We start from the raw sequence: 23,651 nt of genomic DNA, 5'->3' as shown, positions 1-23,651 counted from the left end.
GCCCCATCCCTGGATGCATTAAAGGTCATGCTGGATGTGGCTCTGGGCCTGGTCCTAGTGGTTGGCAATGCTGAACATAGCAGGAGGATTGAAACTAGATGATCTTTGAGGTCCTTTTCAACCCAGGCCATTCTATGATTCTGTGATACTGGAGTCCATAAACATTCACTCCTCAATAGGCTAAAAGAAATCATATTAACTACTGTGATCAAGTCTACGTTTTGAACAATGAACTCTTAAGATAAAAGGAATAAGCATCGTAGGTCATAAACACAGTTCTAACAATAGATTTCAAAAAAACAGTTATCAAGGGAAAGTAGACTTTCCTCATTTAGGGACTGTGCAACTCAAAATAATGAAAAAAAAAAAAAAAAACCAGATATTATCTGAAGGGAGTAAAGATTAGACTCCTCAGGAAGGATTGAGCATGACATTTTCTGAAACAGTGCACTGAAAGAAACTGAAGAAACCATATTTTGTTTTGATTTTTTTTTTTTTTTTCAGAGTACAGTGGCTAAATATCTTGTATGATTAGACTTTATAACTATTACCAAATACTGTAGCAAGAATATTTTAAGGCAAGATTTTAACACTTTATCTATTGGGTAATTAATTATATAACTGCATTTTTTTATACAATTGTATAAACTGCTTTTCCTAGGAGTTAGCTGACAAAAGTAAAATACCTTGTAGTATTACAAGTGTAACAGAGTAATGATCAGCAGCAGGAAAATAAGTTGCAGACTGCTAGTATTAATGCTAGTATTACTGATGCCTTTTGCATTTAAACAGAACACATTTCCTTGACTTCACTAAGTTTTTAGATAATCCTGTGTATTTTGCTAATTGTTATAAATGTAATCTGGTAAATGTATTACATCAGGGAAGTACTTATCTGCTTAAATGCATTTTTCTTTTCTAATCTGGATGGAGATAGGGAAAGGAAATTAGAGCAGACAAAAAGTAAGTAGCACACATAAGGATAATGAATGTCACACGGATTTAATTGGCACTGCTTAGTTTCTCTGCTTTTGCTCAATGAAATTGCAAATGTAACTAGAGGATTTTGAAACAAAGAATTTCTTTAAGTAGGAAAGGTTGTAGAAAGTAGATATAAAAGGAGAGATATGAAAGCTGAGTAAACAAAGCCAAACAGAGTTCATAAATTAGCATAAAATGTGTACAGCAGACTGCACTGGGGGCTGCATATAAATAAATAAGTAAATAAAATTTAGAGAACATCAAGATTGGAAAAGTCATGTACTCAGACTAGGAGCCAAAAAGACAAAAATACTCTCCATATAAATAAATTCAGACTTTGAGGTGGTGAAGTAAGTCTTTCTCTGCCTAAAACAGTAAGTTTGCAGCAACGCAAAGATTGGAGGTTTCTCTGCTGTAGAGTGTTTCCTTGGAAAATGAACATTCTTTCCCTTTCCTCCAGAAAGAAGAATTAGACATGCTGAGAAATATGACATGAATAACTGAGTTCCCTGGCAATAGTGGGAATGGGCACTTAAAGTGGGAAGAGAAAACATGAGGAAAGGACTTTCATATTTTCTAATGAGACTTGATAAATTTAAGAGACTTCATATGTATTCTATTACCTATACACAGCTGTGCAGGGATATCTTTAATGGAAGTTTCTAAATCACTAAGCAGCTCTACACAATTAACTGTTAAGTATTTATTCATACAGAACCATATTTTTTTTACCTTGTTTTTAAAGTATTTTACCAGTTACATTCCATCTATGAAGGTCTTGGGATTTCTCAGCATTCTGGTTTGAGACTTTTTGAAATAGATTAAACTGACTCTTAAAACTTTCAAGAGAGCTTCTTGGCCATGTGTTCTTGAGCTTTTTTTTACTGCCATGGAAGCGTTAGTAAAAACCATCAGTGACTATATGTGTCAGTTACCTGATATCCCATATGTCTTCTTGTTAGTTTTCTTGCAATATTGTCAGACCAAAGACTGTCACATAAGGATATCGTACATAAGCTGTCATCAACAGTAGCATAATTCAAGGAAAAATTAATAGATTTTTTTTAGTACTTGCATGCCATTTCAGAAAAAAAAAAAAAAAAAGGAGAATAATGAAATGCTTATTTGCTTACAGTAGCAAAACCTTGTAAAAACTGTGTTAACTGATTAGTGTCAAAATTTTGGTACTTAAAAAAGAAAAAGTGCTCTAATTACAGTTCTGCTTTATCTTTCATCTACATTCCCTTTCTTTTCAGTTCAGTCACCTTTTTTATAAGAATTGTTTCCTTCTTTTCTGTCTTCAGCAAGATTTTGACACCTTGTCAAAATGACAAAACATTCAAAACAAATTGTTATCTGTGATGCTGGAATATTTGGATGAACTAACCAAAGAACCACCTTAGTTTCCCCATCCAAAGTCTTTGGCATTCTGCTATCAGTTGTGGATTGACAGCCACCTTCTGTGGTGGAAAAGGGAAATGATCCTGCTAAAAACTTATCTGGTAAAATAAAATTAAGCATCAGCTTTATTTTGCTAACAATTAGTAATCCTGGAAATGAAAGGAGACTGTATTGTAAAGCTGAATATTTAGCACCAATTCTATTGTCAAGGTATCACAGCTATATACATGAAAACAATGTTATGTTTGTCATTTAAATAACAAACCCTGGAAAAGGGGACATGGTGGGCTTTGTTGTTGTTGTTTTGTTTCATTTTTGTTTTCTTCAGCATTTTCTTAAGGGCTATATTCACGTGTTTTTGAAGTCAAGTTCTGCAAAACACTTCTGCCATCTTAGGCATATGTAATTACAGTATATTTTAAATGAAGAGTGATTGCTTTCTGCCACAAGACATTTGTATCCAGTATGCAAGATATTTACACTTTCTTTTTTCTTCAAGTATTAGATTTCTGTAAAACATTGATTTTCCTGGTCTAGTATGTTACATATAGGTGTACAGCTTCATAAAAGGGCTCTGCATCTTGGTTTATCATCTCACCATAGATGTCACATGAACTTGTTCATTTGTTATTTACTGCCCTTGACTGATAGATAGGCAGCACAACCTGGCCCAGTGTCTGTCTGGAGAGCGAAGCAAAGCAAGCAAAGTCCTGTCAAAGAGAAAGTCTGGAATTTGATATAACCACTGATGTTTGATGCACTCCAAAAAATAAAAATAAAAATAAGAGAATCCTTACGCTACTTTTCCTGTACCATATCACTACCAGGCTCTCTGAAGTGTAAGGAGAAGATAGTTCTACATCAGTATCACTTGTTCTAAGTAATTCATATTCATGTGTGTCTGAGAAAGTCCTTACTGCAGAAAAACAGTTAAAATAAAAGCTGAGGAGATGGGTGCAGAACTTAATTTTTCCATTAAAGACTTTAATAAACTGACCATCAATAATAGCACTAATATTTCTAATATCATAATATTTCTACACTACGTTACCACTGCAGTCCTCATCAAAGCATTCTATTCTGAGTTTTGCAATGGGCTTTGTCTGAGATGGGCATGGCTTAAGATTGTGTGAGTACTGTTGCATGCTGAGCACACATAGCTCATGAATAAGGCTGTCTGAGTTGGTTGCTTGGTTTAGGCATTCCTCATTTTCTAGTGAGAGGAATGCTCGGATTTAAAGATTATTAGCACTCTAATGGCAAGGTTTAGTATGCAATCTCCCTCTTAAATTCCTTGCACTGTTGAACTTTGTTTTTATTTCAGTCTGAGGAGACTTCTAGCTGTCAGAGTGAGGAAAGGTAGAAAAGGAGAGTGAGAGAGTGACCATAAAGCACTCAGTTTTTATGTATATATAAAAGGTGGAGTATAGCTAAATTGCCTTGTAATAAGATTATGCTTCATTTGGTCTCTTTTCTCCTTTCCTGTGATGTACTTATATAAGCCTTGAGGATATTAAAATATATTTTAAACCATCAGTTCATAATGCAAGAGAAAGATTAGACTCTTCTTCACAGAGTGGTGGCTTGGAGCAATAAAAGTCTGTATATAAATAAACCTCCAAAAGAAATGTCTTTGACGGACTACTCTTGGCAATACAGAAAACCTTTGTGTGCACAATCAGAAGCAGGGAAGGAATTTCTTTCTCACAGATGAATGCGATCAAAAGAACGGTAATAAAATAGGGCCCTATTTTTTCAATGAGTAGGTAGTACTTTTGTCTTATAGCATTATACAATGTTGACTTTCAGTAAAAGCTATATAATGGATTGCATTGGATCTGTATATTTTTCTAAGAAAACTCATCTATAGTGAAAGGTGGCACATTTTGGTTCTTGACGGAGTGTAAGTACACACTGATCTAGTCCTGACCTAAACTAGGTCATCTCCTCTAGTCTGGAAGAATATTTCACATTAATTTGCTTTCTTCAGAGTACTGGCAGAAAGCCTAAAAAGTTCATCTTTGAAATTCTGAAGGTATTGTCAAGACAGGCCGCTTTACCATACTAGACACTAACCTGGAACTATTTGTGCATCAATAAGTATGTGCACACATCAGATATGTGTTTTCTTTAGTTGTGCACACCATTTCTTAAGCATATTTGTTTTGCTTAATCAAAATGTTTTTGGGAGCATTTACAGAGGTGGGGAATGAAGGGAGATAATGAGATATGATTGAAGAGATGCAAAAATGATTTTAAACGATGACACGATATGGACCAATTTCAGTGACCATTGTTCACTAACAAAGAATTCTAAGACTCGTTAATTGAAAAAAAAGCACATGCATTACGATATACAACATGGCAAGTATTTGTCTTTATTTCTATTCATTGCTAACTTACGGTTATAAATAATTCCTTAAATATGCAAATCTATGATTTCAGTTAATACCAGATGTGCTTTTTAGTATAACTGAGTAAGGTTTGTATGGATGTGGCTGATGTGTCTAACTTTCTGCATTAATGATTAATGATTAATCTATGTGTATGTGTTGAAAAGACAGAAAAGAATAAGATATGCTTCTACTCTTGGAGATTGTAACAGATATTTAAAAGAACATTGCTATTATCAGTATTGTTTAGAAGCAAGATTTGAGAGTAGCTTCCAGTTCAAGTGAAAATACTGCTAGAATGGGTGCAGTATGTAATTTTACAAGAAAGGACTCAACCACTTTAGGAGTTATAACAACATTCCATAGTTACTTACTATTCTGTTTTTAAGCAAGAAAGTAAATTTGTTTAATGCTTTTTGTGTCTACCACCCAGATTGATAGGATGCTTGCTCTATACACTTCCGAAAGAAAAACAACTAAGTGAAGTTTTGATATAGAAACAATGTCTACTCAAAAATTGATTAAGTATGGAAAATTAGAAGGAAAGTGTGGAATACCTTGTTTCTGATGTCCAATGTCATTTAAAAGAGCTTCTTTGATTGCTCTGTCTTTACTATCTATCACCTACCCACTATAAAGCCAGTCTGTTCCCCCCCTCCCCCCCTTTTTTTTTCTTTTTTGGTTTGTTTTTTTAAATCTTTACCCAATCTTCTTTCCTCCTGTACCCAGTTCTCCCTGTCTCTACTTCAACATGGAAACTTAGTGGAAAGTTCCCCCTGCATTCAAACAATATTTTATGACTTAACCAATAATGTCACCCTCAAAAACTACTTCTTGGGAAGTTTAACCAGGTTTTGAAGGACCAGATGTATATTCTTTGATGCGTACTTCTAGATCTTCAGTTGTGGAAGTCTTTCAAAATGCTACTCTTTCACCTCCCATGCTTACCTACAGTCTTCAATAGACAGTGAAATTCTATTTGAAAATTGAAGTTAGAAAGGTGAATTGTGATCTTCATGTGTCCAGTTCATTTTAAACATTCAGAGTTTGAAAGAGGGAGGATAGAGTTTGGAGCAAAAAACCTAAGGATGCCTCCTTCTTTATAAGGACACCTCCAGTTTTCAGTTGATCGTTTGGCAGTAGATGGTAGTGGTAGCACTGGTTCAGGATACTTAATTTTTTTCTTTTCTGAATACAGTATTTAGTAAATAAATGCAAATAATAGTATGTGGGAAGGAAGCATGTGGGATTATGGAAACATAGACACATCTCCAAATATGTATTTTAAATAAAAAATGCCATACTTAACGTTACTTATGCATCTTATAAATAATATTAGTAGGATGTTTGTGGTTGGAGGCAGTGAAAAGCCCAAAATCTTGGCACTGGACTGAGTTATCCTAGAATGGATGGGACTGAAATCCAGGATGTTTGCTGAGATCCCCATTACCCTCTAAGCACAGAGCGGGACCTACGCTTTCACTGCCTTCTCTTCTGAGTGGTCTGCATTCATGGCTAACCTATGAATAATGTCAATGCAACTGAACAATATAATTTGCAAATAGGTGCTGTGATACAATCAGGAGAAATAATAATTATTTTAAGTGGTATAATTATTTAGCAAGTCTGGAAAATTAAAGGTTAACAAAAATTAAAATTATTGCCAAAATTATTGTTTTCTAAATTATGTTTTAGTAAATTGACCATTATAGACAGTAAGGAAAACTGATATTAATTGTACAGATGGTATGTGGCATTATAAATCTCACCTATGAATGCAAAGAGTTAATTATTTCTTAGATTATATCAGTCTGAATAAAGCATTTACAATTTCTATTCTAAGTCTGATGTCTGATTAGTTTAAATATCTTTGAATTATTGGAATGATTCTCTGAATATCAGGTCCCCTGTCAAGAGATTTTAATGAGTATCAAGTGAGATGATTAAGGTAAAATGATTCTATAGTAAACATGAAAGCTTCAGATGTCAAGTTAACAAAGTGAAAACTCTTCCAGTAAAATAAGTAACATCAGTTGAGAGTTCAAAGGAAAGCATGGTTTCAGAGGAATAAGCAGCTTCATTAAACTCTATTAATGATCCTTGCAGATAAATTTTGCATTTAAATTAATACTTTACTTCCAGAGAAAGCAGTATTACTGAGCTTCAACCAGTGATGCAAAGAGATTTACATGAGCTGAACATCTGTGATTTTCTGATGACTGACCTCCTAAACAAGGTTTTTTTTTTTGTTGTTTTTTTTTTCAGAATTACATTAGTTGCAGATTTAGTCATTCACTTTTTTCCCCATCTCTGTTAAATGACAGCTGTTTGAATTAAATTCATTCTTTATCCTTACAGGGTCTTCATTCTGGTGCCTATTGGATATTGTTCCTATAAAGAATGAAAAAGGAGATGTAGTACTATTTCTGGCCTCTTTCAAAGATATAACAGACACGAAAGTGAAGATTGTTGCGGAAGACAAAAAGGAAGGTTTGTGTGAATTGAAAAGAACATTGATTATGCAGTTTTTTGAGTGCCATAGTTACACTGCTTTCTTTCATGCATTGTCCAGTACAAAGATTTGCTAGGGCTCCAAATAACAGATCAATATATATATAAATGTAAATATATATTATATATATATATATATATATATATATATATATATCATATATATATTTATATATAATTATCATCAATATATATGTAGTATAAAATGGATCATATCTATTTATGGCAGCCCTGCCCATGGAAGGGGGGTTGGAAATAGGATGATCTTTAACTTTCAACACACATTATGATATTTTTTCCTAAGTCTCTGACAACCTTACAGTTATGAAAGTTTTAGGAAAATATTTTGCTAAAACATAATGTATGGGATCTTGAAGAGGAGACACTGTCTGAACTCTGTGATTTAATGGCTAATTATTTGTCTTATGTGACATGCAAATTTTCTGGATACATTTACTAAGAATTCACATTTAATATACCAATGATTACTTGAAGTAGGTGTGTGACTGATAATTTGTAAAATGATAGCTATTGTTTATCTGTTAAAAATGTCATAGCTGTATGCTTAGGTTTGGATGGTTTAAAACGATCTCCAGCTTTTGATGTGAGTTCATGTTAGAGTGTAAAATTAAGCGGATGTTAGCTCACATTTGCTGTTACACAATTTTAAAGTTATCACTCCTTTTAGATACCAACTGTGCATGGACTGGGGAACATACCTGTGCAGAGTTGCATTACACCAGCAAATATCCATTCAGTTCTCTGTTTTGTGTTGGAGATTTAGGACTTTAGTAGTTATCATGAGCTTAAGACTATTAATATATGTTTGTCTTGCCTGTTATTCTCTTTAAAGCATACACATTTCTAATTCACTAGTTTTATGATTTTGTTGCCCTTTTTTTTTTCTTTTAATAAAAAGTAATAAAGAAAAGTTTTGTTACTTATATACATTAACAATATATATATTTTATATATATATTTTATATACTACCCAAGACAATTCCTCTTCATTTAATGCAGCCCAGGCAAGACAAAAGGCTGGGAACACATGTTTTAGAATGTAGAACTGATGTATACATGTCTCCATTTGTTATTCAAGTTAAAACCATGATTCATTCATGGTTTTAGTACATGGAGATGTTGCTTTCCACCATAGCAATGGAAAGAAGCACTTTGTGGAGGAGCTTTGTCAAATACAAAGTGTTTAATATAAGACAGGCAAGAAAGATTTAACCATTTATTAAAAATATTTGCAAGCAATATATTTTAATTTTATGTAAATCTACCTAGCAATCTTAAAACAAATATATTTATATTTATATTTATATAAATATATATATATATAAATTATATATATAAATATATTGGTGTTTTGAAAAACTTTCAGTTTCTTCCTAAACAAAGTGATTGTCTAGTCTTCAGTGGTGAACATAACCTTAGAATTAACTCCTAGAAATAACTGATTCTTCTTCACTTAGTCCATAGCTACTAACAGGCATGTAGCATGTACCTCATATTAACAGAAAAGTTGGTATGTGTTCTGTTTAAATGTATTAAAAATATTTTTAAATTTCAGTGAGTAAAATCCACTGCACAATGATCAATTATATTATTGGATTTTATTTTCACAGTTTATATGGCTAAATAATACTTATAATTTTTCAAAGGTTAGGGAACCAAAAAGGGAATGTATGGATACTTTCCATGAGGTACAGTTTTTTATGGTATTTTTGGTATATCTTTTACACTTAGATTATATGTGTGGGAAGTTATTCCAAGTTGCTTTAATTTCTAAGTTTCTTAGAAAGCTTGCCTAAAAAAATTCCTTCATATTCCTTTTTTCCTAAGTCTTTTGTAGATCCATTGGCATTTCACCAATATTTTTTACTGAGGCATTCTCAAGCTGTATCTCCAAATGTCTTTTCCAGGCTCATTCTTTCTCATCTCTGGTACTGTTCTTCTCTTATGTAATATCTTGTTCTCTTTGTACTTTCACAATAATATCTTCCTGAGATTTATCTCCTGGCTTAATGGAAGCTGTTTTGTTTCTTTTTTACTTTTCTTTCTTTTTATTTTACTGACCTCAAGAGTTCATATCCTCTTCAATTATCTGCAGAACTTTTGTCTCTTTTATCTCATCTGTTCACACAACTTCAGTTACTCCTTTGTGCCAGTGTATCTGCAAAAGTCCACCTATTTCCCTTTACCCAGCCCATATGCCAGAAGGTGTCAGTGACATTTGTGTTTGAATACAAAGTATTATCATAAAATATAATACTATAAATCATTTTAAATACAAACTTAAGAGATATTTTTCTTCTAGTAAAACCAGCCTTTTCAACCAGTTTATAGAACCATTAATTTTGTTCTGAGGCTTTCAGATGAGAAAAAGGAAAAACATGTACAACAGTCTTTAAGTGTTGTTACAAACAGCAATTCTCATATGCCTTTTTTCTTTTTTTTCTTTTTTTCCTAAACCTAATTAACCATTCTTCTTCCTTCCCCTACCTGATTCATCATTTATCACGGCAATGTTCTTAGAAGTCTCAGTTTTTCAATAATGTCATTTTGTTTTCAACACTGCAACATTCAAGATTGCACAGAGAAGCCCATGCCTGGCCCAAGCATTTAGGATATATCTCACTAGCCCTTAGCCTACTGGCAGCGCTCCTCCTGATGCAGCTCATGATGCTGTTGGCCTTCCATACCATGAGGGCACATTGCAGGCAGGTTGATGGCTACCAGAACCTGCAAGTTTTGTTTGGCAAGCTGTTTGCCTGTTATTTGACCCCTATGCTGTCAAATCATGTTGTTTTTTTTTTTTCTCCCTAGGGATTACACCATGTTCTTCCTTGTAATTCCTGTTTTAAAGGCCCCCTTATCAAGTTAGCCTGCCTACTGGCAAAAATGCTCTTATCCCAGTCGTAAATATGAATGAAAAGTTGGACTACTCCATGGATTAAACTCAGTTACAGTATTATGGTTTAAACAAAGGCTGGCCTTTTCTCACTTCCAGTTAAATCTTAGGCCTGCATGAATTTCATAGAGATCAGCTTTATTTTGATTATGCATCATTTGTTCGAAGGAGGGGGCATTCTTTTCAGTGTGCCAGAAGTGAAAAACCCCATGTCAATCATTTTGCATTTCAGATTTTTATGTAAAAAAATGCCTGTTATAGGCAGGGGTAGGTTCTTATAACAAAATCTGTAATGTGTAGATTGATTATTCTGTCTAATTACTTTCAGCTACTTCCTGACTGCTTAAGCTACAGCAGTGAGTATTCAGAGCACAAACTTTAGTTTCAGAACACCTTATGCTTCTCAGGAGGCAGTCACCTAGATGTACATTATTTAAAGCTGGTAGAATTGTTTCAGGATGCACCATGCAGTTCTGTTGATGCAGGAAGTAGGATAGAACAGTTTGACTCCTCTGCTCAAAGGAACTGCATGCTGTGGAAACCTTTGTCCTGCAATGACTATATTACATCTTCTCTGGGATGACTTTGCTCCTGGCTGACCATCAGAGTAGGAAGGATTTGCATCTCTTGCCTTCAGTAAAGAGAAACTGCTTTCATCCTGGTTAGTGCATAAGAGCGGAAACACCTAGGGGACACCTAGGTCTTTATTCCTGAACACGCAAATGAGCATATAGATGCTTTCTCTCTCCCTTTTCTGCCTTCTCTATGCGAGCAAATATGTTGTATCAGAATCGTTAGAAGTGTTGATCTTTGTGGCTATTAGTTTAGCTTTATACCAAGTGTTAACATGAGTGGCTACTCCTGCAGCCCTTAGAGCAGCACAGGGTATGTTTTGAACATGAGCAAGGAGCATCCTTTGTGCCATGTGAAAACAAAAAAATAACAGCAACAAAAAAGCAAACTTTGATTCTTAGGAAAATATTAAGAAGGCAACATGTTCTCTGACATATATTGGAACAACGATAAAATACATGCATTAGCAACCAAATAGCTCATTTGACTCATTGACTCATCCTAGTAAACTAATGCAAGTATTCCTTGATTTCTCTTTTAAGTCCAGTTATAGAATCATAGAATCATAGGGGTTGGAAGAGACCTCCGGAGATTATTGAGTCCAACTGCCATGCTAAAGCAGGATCACCAGAGTAAATTGAGCAGGAAAATGTTCAGAAGGGTCTTGAATATCTTCAGAGGAGAGTCCACAGCCTCTCTGGAAAGCTTGTTCCAGTTCTTTAGCATCACAGTAAAGTCCTTTCACGTTTACATGAAACTGTGTTTCAAAATTATGAGCTTTGTAGGGTTTGTTTGTTTGTTTGTTTGTTTTTTGCTTATTTTAAAAATTTTGTTATTCAGTTTCTTGGTTTCATGTTTGTTGGACTTGGCTGATGACAAACAGTGTGAAATGTCTGCAGCATTTCTTTTTAGACTTTGCTATTCAAGGATTTCAGACTGACAGCAGACATCATGAAAGAAACAGTGAATGCGTTTAGTATGTGCACTGCCAGTTAGAAAAGCACTTCACAGTTTTGTATGTCATATGTTTGTGTTTTGAGTTTTGGGGTTGGAGGGAGTTAGCTTTGAAAACCTTTATAAATAAATGTCTTATTTCTGTTGGAAAATTTGGAAAAGTAAGAAATGCCTTTCAAGTCATTTCTTGAGCTAGACATAGCCTAATGTCTTAGATTTTATGAATTAGAAGATCATGAGGATTAGAATTCATATTACACATGTACTCTGTCCTCAGAAATACAGGTGAACGGACTAGGAACATTTGAAGAGTTCACCTGTAGTTGTAGTTATACTAAATGTAATTCATGCACAAATGGAGTTCTCCTTCAGAGCAACTTTTAAGTCCTGTGAAGACTCAGTAAAAATGTCTGTCAGAAGAAAGTTTGGCCTTGCTGTAGCTAAGACAGTTTTACAGCTGCTAGCTGTTCACTGTACCTTGTATAATTAAAGTTGTAAAACTGTTTTATCACCTTTCACTTTCCTATTCTCAAAATCTCATTCCTTGAGAGAGAGTTTCTTGGTAATCCAGCGACTGTTTGAAACAAAAAATATTATAGTTTTTTCAACTTAGCTCTTTAAACTACTTTTTAAAAAAAAGAAAAGAAAAGAAAGGAAATGTCCTATAGCTTACCTTTAGGCAAGTTGTCCTGAACACAGTATGTTTTTACAGGTGACAGATCTAGCTTTAGAATCCTAGTGAGAAAACTATAATTTACCAGCCTCCGTAATGAGATGGCAAGTTAATTTTTTTAATGCAGTAATGAAATAGTTATGTTGTAGTTTGAATCTGTTACTTCACTATAACAGATTCTGTAACTTTTCAGGAGAAACCTGGGAGAAGGTTGTAGCAGTGAAATAGTTTAAAATCAGCTTACCTTTAGAGTTCTGCTGGACCTCAGTCTGTTGTTAGAAGTAGCTGAAAAATGTTTGCTACTTGAATTTTTATTTTTCTTTCAGTTCTGAATTTTATGAGATAGATACAAATACCAGTTTCCGAAAAGGCGCACTTATTTTCTTATTTAGAAGTGTACACCCTTCAATTATCAAAGTGAAAGTGGACAAAAATGTTTGGGATACTTTCCGCCTGACTCTGACCCCCCATATCCCTTTTTTTAATGATGTCAGCAGCTTATCTGATAAGTAATATGACTCTTTCCAGTCCGTGAAACAAGCAGAAGAGTTCTCTTTGTTTCTATTCTCTTTCTGTTCTAAGTTGAATTTTATCTGAAGTCATAGTATTAAAATGATGAAAATCATACCATTCTTCCTGTGTAAAAAATTGGTCTGTAATAGCTCTTCAGCTGGTATGTGCTTTAAGTACATCTTATTGAATCAGTTAATCAGTTAACAGAGGAGAAGTGGCTAGAGGTTAGCCTGGAGCTTAATAACTTAGCTAATAGTTCTGTGAATATTTGGCTGGTTTTGATAGAGAGAATGTGTATTGTCCTTACTGCTTTTATTCTGACTTTAATACCAAAGAGGCTTGTATTTGTTCTTTACTGCTGGTGTGCTCTAAAGGTTTTAAAAATCCTGGAAACAGTCTTTCTTCTTTTCACGAAGTCTTTCTTTTGAAGATTTTTAATATTGTTGCAAAATCTATTCATATGTTTTGACTCCAATAGTGTCCCTATTTTTGGGGGGGAACTGTCTATGAAATGAATTTTGAGTTCACGATACTGCATATGATTAAATACTATTGTTTTTCCTGTAGATATCATTGTGGCACGTAGACTGTTCATGGGTATATCTGTGCAAAGACCACACTTTCTGCTATGGTTTTCCTTACCTTATGATAGGAGTTTCTCAATACTTGTTTTAAAATGAAAAAGTAAATCACTGCACTTTTTACAGGGAGCCTTGCATGGTTATAAGATTAGAAAGTGATTGAGAAATTCTTTAATGAATGATGTGTTGAATCCAGATTTGAAAATAAATGATATCCTAACATCATCTCACTGTGCAGCTATGCCAAGTCTCTCAGTTACTCCATCCTTAGAGAAATGCAAAGGAAATTTTTGTATAGTGTGTGGAGAATACAGCAGCAGCAGAGATCATGCCACTTCTGCTGTGACTTTGAGAAGGGGAGGGTCCAGGTGGAGGCAGCCTGAAATCCTAGCATTACCATTCTTTTCCACAGTGCTTCAGCATGTACATGGAGCATTATCATGGACCTCTTCAAGTCTTTTTATACCTGGAAGCTTTTAAGCAAAGAAGAGTGTCTGTTTGTCCTGTTCTACCTTGTTGTTGTTGTTCAAATTAGAATCTCATCCATATATTCAGAAAGTATATTACATTCATGACAAAATTTTCTTTCTGAGAGCTGGTATTTCATGCTGTTTCAGCTTATCAGTGACATATATTTTTAAATAAGGAAATAAATATAAAAATGTATTTAGCTAACCTATCCATTACTCTGTGTATGTTATCAAAATAAAATTTTTGTTTGTCCCATGTACTTCTGTCGGACATTAAAAGATAAAAAGTTTTCTCATTATCATTGTGCTGCACTTCTATGCAAACCTACTAACAGAACTATAAAATACATTTTTTAATAAACCTAAAAAGTTGACTTTTTCCAGCTAGTAGGCACTTTAGGGTTGATTATCCATGTAAAAAAAAGAATCATTACATTATAACACACTGCTTTTCTGCAGAAATCTTCCTTGCAGGTCGTTTCAAGATACCTATATCTATACTACCTTTCCTAATTCTGTCCAGGTGGATGGTCAGGTTTGCTGCATGCAGTGTGTTTATATGGACATATTTACAGTGTATGAAGGAAAGTCAATTTATCTTATCCTCAGTTGTCAGCTACACCTGACAAGCAAACAGAACAGCTGTGGCAATCAGGTGGTTCAGGTTGGAATACAACTCTGAGCATATAAATAATTGTATAGATTTAAAAATAAAATAATAAAGCAAGTATGGTCTTGCCCATGGTGGTTAAGTCTATCTTTTCAATAGCTACTGCTGAGAGATCCAAATCTGTACCCTCACAGCCTATAGTGTGTTCCACTGTTTGCAGTAGAATTATTTTATGTGGATAGTTACTCAGGTGTGCATGTATTTCCAGAACAAAACCCCAGACTGTTTAACCTTCCCCCTCTATCCCTCATAAAACAAAAAATACCAACAGTTAAAAAAGCATTTGCATTTTCTTGTCTTTTTGTGGGCCCGACAAGTTCATAAGAATTCTCAGGGTGTTATAGGAGTACAGTTAAGACTGACAGAGAGGAGGAGAAGTTAGTTTCTTTTCTTAGAAAAGACTTCTGAGATTGTCACAGTGGTGATTATGTTGCTATAGTTAATCTCATTAAAAAAAAATATACAAAAAAGCATAACAGAGAAAGGCATCACAAGGTGTGAAAAAACATATTGCCACTTTTCTCATCAAAGAAAGGGGGAGTTAAGCATAACTTGCAAAGCTGCTTCCTATTTTAAAGTAAGGATTATAATCACACAGGGATAATGTGTAGAAGTGCCAGGCAATGGAGCCCCTAACGAGCTTTTTTTAGAACTCTAATTTCATACAGCAGTTGAGGAGATGAGAAATCCTTTTGATTTTATGTTTATCTCATGCTCAAATAAAAGCATTTAAAGTGCCTTCTTGCTGATGATTGGATTCACTGTGTTGTTTGCTTGTTTTTTTTTTTTTTTCCTAAGAACAGCAATGAAAAGACAAGTGTAAATCTGTCAGATACCTAATAATTTTTAAGTATCAGGAAGAAACAGCTGTATATTCATAAAAATAAATAATCTGTCTTCTTCAGAATAGTGATCTGTAAACAGATATGGAAAAGAGTGAAGGTTATTGATAATAATCACACACATCAAAGATGCAGGCAATGAACAAAATAGTTTAGTAAGTTTTAACATTATCTCTTTTCCTAAAGGCACTAGGAAGATCAGAAGGTGGAGAAATCACAAACTTTGGTAACTGATTTATATTATGAGTTATTGACGTGCGCTAGTAATGGAATTGTCTAATGATATATTTACAAAGACAATTTGTATTCTTTGACTGTTAATTAATACAATAAAAATCTTTTTCAGCTTAAAGGGAAAAATGATAGTAGTTTCTAATGAATTTTAGTTTCCTTTTCTATCCTTGCTTTGCTGTTTCTAGGAGTAGAGTGGTTTTTGTTAGAGAAGAGATAGCATTAATATCTTACATGTGGTGGAATCACTGTTGGATGAAAGTCACTTGCTGTGCAAAAAAATGCAGATATTTTGATTCTAAGTGCCTTATGCTCCACAACCTGAGTATGTTAATGAATAAAAGGTCTAATAACTGGAATGTTAAACCTATGTAGGAGAAATTGGATCTGTCTATACCAAAATATTATCAATACAATGGCATATAAAATGGAAATTCTTATAAGGAAATTATTTTATTTAAGGAGTGACATAAAATGTAAAATCAATAATATACATAGGAAAGTATTTTCCAATCTTTTTTACCCTTTGTTTCGTCTGGCATTTTTATTCTTTGTAGGCACAAAATAGAGATGGGAAATCTGCAGTAGGAAGTATGAAGCTTCTCCTTCCACTTTTGATAGCTTCCTTTTGAGTTTAATTTTTGTTTTGCAGTGCAGATTTTTTTTAAAAAAATTTTTTACCCGTTCTCTTCTTTACTGGCATAAAAAACCCTCATATGGATAGGGTTTTTCTTTGGACTAAATGAAGCTTTCCTCATGGAGAAGTTTGGAAAGTTTGGTATTCCAATTTTTTCCCTATTTATGCTTCTACTCTGAAGAGACAAAAAACACATCAATTTTCTATAATTCAGATCTTTCATAGACAGGTTTCAAGATTTAGCTATTTTGCTTGTTATTTATTTCTGGCTGCACTAATTGTTTTTTCTTCCCCACCTAATTAATATGCATTGAACTGACTTTAATTAAACCTGTTTGACAGATAGGTAATTTCTTTATTCTCATAAATTCTTTTTTTCAGAATAATAATGTATTGCAAAATATTTGCTTTCATTTACCATGGCACCAATTTTCTGTAATTCCTTCAGAGTCACAGGATTTACTGCTGTATAAGCAAGAAGAAAAAATATAATCTCATGATTTACAATTACAGATATCTGAATCGAGGGAAAAACCACAAAGCTTTCAAAAAGTGCTCATTCTTTACTCTAATGGATTTCATATCATCAAGAAACGTGTCAAAAGATTATGCCTGTGATCATGTGAAAAGAAAATTAGAAATTGTATATTATTACTAATAAGCAGCTTTTCAAGTTAACACATTCTGATATGGTGGTTTGTTTTAAAATGCAAAGCAATACAGTATTTTGCTTGTTTGTTTTGATTCTGTGTTTTTGTTTTGTTTTGTTTTAAAAAATAAATCCAACTGCTCCTCTCCCCCCCCCTACAAAAAGAAAAAAAAATAAAATGTCAGTAGCTCAGTTCTCAAAGGTTGAAGTGCAGTTTCCTGATGTTTAATGGACTCTCATCTCTGTTCTACAGACAAATGGAAAGGAAGAGGAAGAGCAGGGTCACATTTTGATTCAGCACGAAGACGAAGTAGAGCTGTCCTTTATCACATCTCTGGACACCTACAAAGAAGAGAGAAGAACAAATTAAAAATTAATAACGTAGGTGTGATTCTATTTTTTCAAACATATTTTGCACTGAATAAATGAAACTTGTCTTGTGAGTCCTCATAACTGGAACAGCATTAAACAAGCATAATGACAGCAAAAAAAATTTATTAGTGAGTAACACCAGACTGTTGATGAAGCATACGCTGCTTTTCAGCAGGGTAAGAGGTTCTGTTAAAACCCTGGAAAATGAAAACTAAGTATTTATAACATTTTTGAAGAGAACTGAAGTCTTTAACAGAGACCTTTCCTACTTTCACAAAAGGCCTCAGGACTCAGGATGAAATGAGGCATTATCTAGCAGTGAAGGCAGACAGATCTTCAGTCCTATTATAATGAGTATATATCAGTATTTTGTTTTAGATCAAGAGTGTAATTTTCAAGAATATTAGATAGTTATTTCGATTAATTTTGCTTTGATTTATAAATATCTCAGGGCTCATGAACTGTACTCATTCAGAGGAAACAAAACCAAGAGATTTTTTCCAACTGCTAGCAGCTGTGTAATCCACTGGACCAGGGTAGAGCTAGTCTGAAAAAAACTTTCTGACAGATCTAGAAGTATGTGTAGGAAGGATATTTTGCCTTCAGTACCATCTATTCCATTCTATACCTTCATTCTTATTTTGTCCTTATGTACACAAGCTTTAGCCTATCTGGCATAAAACTGTTGACATTTAGCCACAGTTCACCCAACAGAAGAAGAAATACTTTGCTAGATTCAGTCCCCAGAGTAAAAAATAATTTGCCAGATTCAGTCCCCTTCTGATTCAATGTAATTCATTCCTCATTAATCCTCTTCCTGCCCCAACAGGGGGGCACAAAAGACATTTCATCTTCAGAAACATATGTCTAAAGAAGCGTGAGTACCATGTAAGGAAGAAAAAAAATTTATTAATGCTAGTATTGAGATAAGACAATAAAAAATAGTGTAAAGTACACCTCTTTAGGGAGACTGTAAATTTTCAGTAATGTTTTATTTCTTTGTGTACTTTTTTCTAGGACCAGAGCCTCATTTCAATGAACTTCAGACAGCTGAGTTTTTGTGATTAGTTCTATGGACCCTTGAGGTTCCTAAATTAAGTTGCTGTATCAAACTCTGTTGGAAAGCTAACTCATGTATCTACGAAGCTGTTATGCATTGTCATATATTGTCCAGCTAGTATAGGCAGCCCTAATTTCAGCTCAGAACAGAAGAAATATTTTTCACACGCCTGACTCTCAATTTGCCTTTTATGTATATGAGGTTCCTATAGTTAAAAACTTTTAATCAATCACATTTATAGAAGCAGCTGTGATGATCATCTTATGCTTTAAAATATTTAGTATGACCTTTCTCATACAACCTGAAGGCAGCCCCAAGTGTATAAATCTTGCATGTCAAATGTGAGTTGGAAGCAAATTCAAGCGACATTCACTTGAAGAGTTAATGAAATGTACAGCTAAAATGTGATATTACTTCCATAATTACTTCTCCTTTTTTTTTTTATGATAGTGCTTTATGTCACGTTTTACAGCCACTTTTCACATTTGAAAATAATGCTGCTTTCATTCTGAAAATGAGATATGTTTAATGTTATTTGAAGTGCAGGCCTGAGTTTGTCTCACTTGTTCATAAATCTGTACTTAACAATCATTACCTAGTTAAAATTTAGGTCTAGCTGGCACAGTTATATCCATTCATTTTTACTACAAATCACCGATTTACTAGATGAATAAAATTTTTCAGCATTTGATATACAGAAAATACTTCTCCCAGGAAATAGGAAAAACTCAAAGAATGTGCCTAAGATGTATATTACACATATATTAGTGGTTTTGAAAGTTATTTTACATCTTTAATTCTTGTATGCATTTGACCATCATATTTCTTTGCACTATTTAGAAGAAGAAAAAAAAAAGCTAAATTGGAAGAAATGTTGGCATGATCAAATTATTGTTTTGTCTCATATCATTTTTTTTTTCTCTTTTCAGAATGTTTTTGTAGATAAACCAGCATTTCCAGAATACAAAGTTTCAGATGCAAAAAAATCCAAATTCATACTGTTGCATTTTAGCACTTTCAAAGCTGGCTGGGACTGGCTTATTTTACTAGCAACGTTTTATGTTGCTGTGACTGTACCTTACAATGTTTGCTTTATTGGCCATGATGAGCTGTCTACAACTCGAAGCACAACTGTCAGTGACATTGCAGTGGAAATTCTTTTTATCATTGGTAAGGTATATTTGGAGCTTTTGGGGGGGTTGAGTTGTTTTTCTGTTTGTTTGTTTGTTTGTTTGTTTGTTTTACTTCTAAGTTTTAATGTGATAGAGGAAATATACTTTCATGATTTAAAAAGAAATGAATTTTAATTGTAGTTTGAGAATTTATTTGAATGTTAGATTAACTGTTTATGTACATTAAATTCCTTCAGGTAGTCTTGCTATTCTCAAAAAGGAGTTTGAACTTAAGGTTCACAATCCTTTTTTTTTACCTTGTGAATGCCTAAGAGTTTTCTGAAACACCAATCACAGTTTGCCCAGGAATTACAGTGAAGTTATTTATAACACACATTTTTTTTCTTAATTGAGTTTTGCAAGCACTTATAAAAACACAGACTACAAGTTGAAAATCACTAATATTGTAAGATTAAAACTCATTACAGTTATGCTAACGTGCAGTGTTGATATTCTATACTGACAACTAGAATAAAATTTAAGATGTTGCAGCTTGGCATCTAGTCCTTTCTCTAAACTTTTATTTCAGTGACCTTGTTTAATATTTATGCCTCCAATGAATTAAAAGGAAAACAAAGTGATGCCTAATAGCAAAGAAAGATTGGCAAAGGAATTTTGTATTATCTTTTATTCATTTCTTTATGAATCTAGAAAAGAACCACTGTCTAGGGTCACATAGAGGTTGTTGGTTTTTTTTTTCCCTGAAATTATTCCTGTTACCACTAAATCACTGTTTGCTGTCACACTGACAATCAGATCTTTTGAAAATATGCAACTGAAGAAGTCGTTTTAGGGGAAAAAAAAAAAAAAAAGTGAAGCTGAACATGTCTTTCTTGAATGTGAAAAGAATTGGGGAAGTTTCTAATAGATTAAGAAAATGAATAAAATAATAAAATTTCCCTAATGTTTAACATTGTTTCCTATTTTACTTTTTTCTATTTTTTTTTTCCTGAAAAAAATGTGACAACCATGTTACGATCCTCCCTAAGAAAACTGAAGACTGAAAGTTAAATATTAAATATTAAGCAACAACTTCAATTGTCTTTAGTTTAACAGAAGCTTTTCTTATGAAAATTTTGAAGAGTTTATTTAATCTCTCTGTTTAATATAGACAGAAAAACTCACAGATACATTGCTGATGGAACAATCAGGAGTCAGGATGGATAAAGATTTGTATTTTCTCCTTTTTATATTGATTTGCTGTTATGCTTATTGTGCAGTTTTCCTCTTTGTGCTTATGATTACTTGTTGGCTGACTTCCAAGTTAACGCAAGTGATCAATATTGAATTACACAACAGTATTGCAGTAAGAAATCTGTGTTCTGCAACACAGATCACAGAGGATCAGTTTTTGTGCTGTGCACAAAGACCATATTTATGAGTCCATTGAGTCATAAATGACTGCAAGTTCCATTTTAAAGAATTCAATTTGAAATTATTCTGCTTGATCTACTTGGGAGTCTTTTTATGTTTATGAAAACCATAGACTCAAGGTTAAGACATTTTGCTAATTGTTGTACCCTTAACCACACACAGGTGTATATTACAAGTCTGCACTATAACATAATAATTTTTCTCCTCCAGTTATACTAATGCCTTGATTTTTCCCAAATTAATTGTGGAAAAGGATTATGGAGCATTCAGTAAAAGATCATACTGCATTTAAATCTCTGCATTAAATTTAAAGAAAATAGTATATTTATAGTCATATCTCAGTAGTCCCTTGCCCATTAAAATATTGAATGAATGCCTAAGAACCAGTGTAACAATATTAAAAGTGGTAAGATTAACATTATGTATAATTTTAAACATAAGTTTCAAGGCATTGCTGCAATGCAGTCTCCAAAAAGTTAATGAGAAGTGTTGAGTAAAATTATGACACTTCCATTTGAGTTGGTCAATGGAAAACGCCTGAGGTGGGGCCTTCAGCTATTTTACAGCCCTGTAATCATGGCTTGAGGCATTACAGCTCTGTAATCATGGATTGAGCAATAGCAGTTTATCTTCTCTAATTTCATTCAGATTTCTCAGAACATGGAATAATATTCTTTTTACTCATGCAACTTGCTTAAACTCTTCTTTGGATTTGGAAGGTCCTACTTTCTACCTGTGTTATCAAAGGAAGGAGAGCCATGACAATAAAAAGGAGAGATGTTGTCTCCATATCAGTTTAAGGGAACAAAATAGAGGCCTTTATGCAGAAGAATTTGAATAAATATACTGGCTAAAAATATATATTTTAGGCTTATCCAATTTGCAATTCAGCATATGCTTAAGCGTGATAAAAATGCATATGAAAGTGTTCATCTGACTTAGGGTACTTATCAGTCGGAGTATTGATCTGAATTAAATTATTTATGAAAAAAGAATATACCTAGCTAGAGGTTTGACTGTCTTAAAGACCTCTAAAGAATAAACAGAAGATTAATAATAATTAAAACCCATTATATGATGTCTTTGGGGAAGGTGTTGGAGATAGAATGTAATTAAAACTTTTCAAAAAAAGTTAAAATTATTAGGTTGAATTATAGCTTAAAGTATTTTTCACTTGATATTTCCTGTATATGTGCTAGTGTTTTGATAAATTGTGTGATGCATTGTTTGATCACACTGTTAGATCTCTTTCTCTTTGGAATATATGCATAGAATATATTCCCTATGGAATATATATTTTTAACATTCTCTTGTACATGTATAGTTTGATCCTGCTATCCTGTGATTAGTTTTAGAACACTTTGATGAATTCAGGCGTCTTAAAATCATAAAGAGGTGGAGAGAAAGACTTTTTAACATCAGTATAATTAATCAAATGCTTAAAATAATTATCTTTTTGTTTCATTTGATGAGTGAGATTACGAGCTTTATGATAATATTTACTTTGAAGTTTTTTTCTCTCACCTGACATAGGTGGTAGGTGGGTCCTTCATTTACAGATAGTTATTTATGGGGCCTGAACAACATAATTAACCATATTTCTAAGAATCAGAATAGAACAAAAGATAAGACAACCTAACTATCTATTCCACCTCTCCTCCCCACTACACACACACAGCTTTTGTGAATTCTCAACACTGTAGAAATTCTCAATACTGTAGAAATGAGATTACAGGAGATTATATAATCTCTGTTGAACATTTTAAAGATGTTAAAGAGACCATACTGAAAACGTAAAATCACAGGGATGAAAATCAAGGAAGTGGATTAAGGAGCATAACAACTCTTCCTTTTTTTTTTTTATAAGCTTATGGTCTTTTGGTCTTCTTTATGATACTGGGATTTGAGTTCCTGGTCTCTCAGTACAAAAAGCATTGCCAATAAAACCTCAATTTTACTTTTTGGTGTGCTTGTCATTCTGTGTATCTCAGCATGACTACAGTTGTGGGTACAGCAACTTGTAATTTGTTGGTTTGAACACACCATGCCAGCACATTAACACTGACTGTACTGTACTTCTGGAAGGAATGACTTTTCTTTCTGCCATATCCATTCAAATCACTAATGCTTTCATATTTTGATGTTAATGGATAATTTACCCAAGTAAAACAGTTCTGTCTTCAGTATCCCATTATCATCTACTGTAGGAACAAATAACAAGGAAGAGCAAATCGGTCTGTCAGCTGCAGAAAGGTTTTGGAAACTAGTTCTGCTATGGACCATCATGCCAGAAAACAGATCTTGCTACATTAAAATCTCTGAACATTTTGTCAATATGTCAGGCTGTACTAGAGCAAGGCTGAGAACATAAATCAGAGTGCTGCCATTGAGCAGAGACCATGCCGCTCCTCATACGCTGTGCAATGATCAGAATATTACTGTCCAATAATGAATAAACTCGTAGGAAAAACTTGACTGGTTGTACACCTTATTCCATACTCAGCTGTGAGTGTTGCAAAGCAGAGCCTGTGAATTATATTTGACATTAGCAGAAACTTTCAGAGGTCAATTGTGCTACATGAATGTGATTCCTTGTGATGGAAATTTTAAGAATTAGGAGCTTTAAACTATGCTTCCAATATTCGTCTGAACAGAAGTTGTCTGACTAAAGCCACAA

General features: G+C 33.6%; 1 protein-coding gene across 1 annotated transcript in view; it reads left to right on the top strand.

The window, feature by feature from the left end:
• The window catches only part of KCNH8 (potassium voltage-gated channel subfamily H member 8), a 162,337-nt gene that overhangs the window by 66,361 nt on the left and 72,325 nt on the right, over nt 1-23,651 (top strand). The window contains exons 3-5 of the mRNA XM_031590022.2: nt 7,134-7,265; nt 17,250-17,377; nt 19,358-19,598. Coding sequence (XP_031445882.2) covers nt 7,134-7,265; nt 17,250-17,377; nt 19,358-19,598 — 501 coding nt within the window. The remainder of the gene's footprint in view (nt 1-7,133; nt 7,266-17,249; nt 17,378-19,357; nt 19,599-23,651) is intronic.

Source organism: Phasianus colchicus, chromosome 6 (genome assembly GCF_987193195.1).
Source record: "Phasianus colchicus chromosome 6, bPhaCol1.hap1.1, whole genome shotgun sequence".
Classification (NCBI taxonomy): Eukaryota; Metazoa; Chordata; class Aves; order Galliformes; family Phasianidae; genus Phasianus; species Phasianus colchicus.
This window is presented reverse-complemented; position numbering and strand designations above follow the sequence as displayed.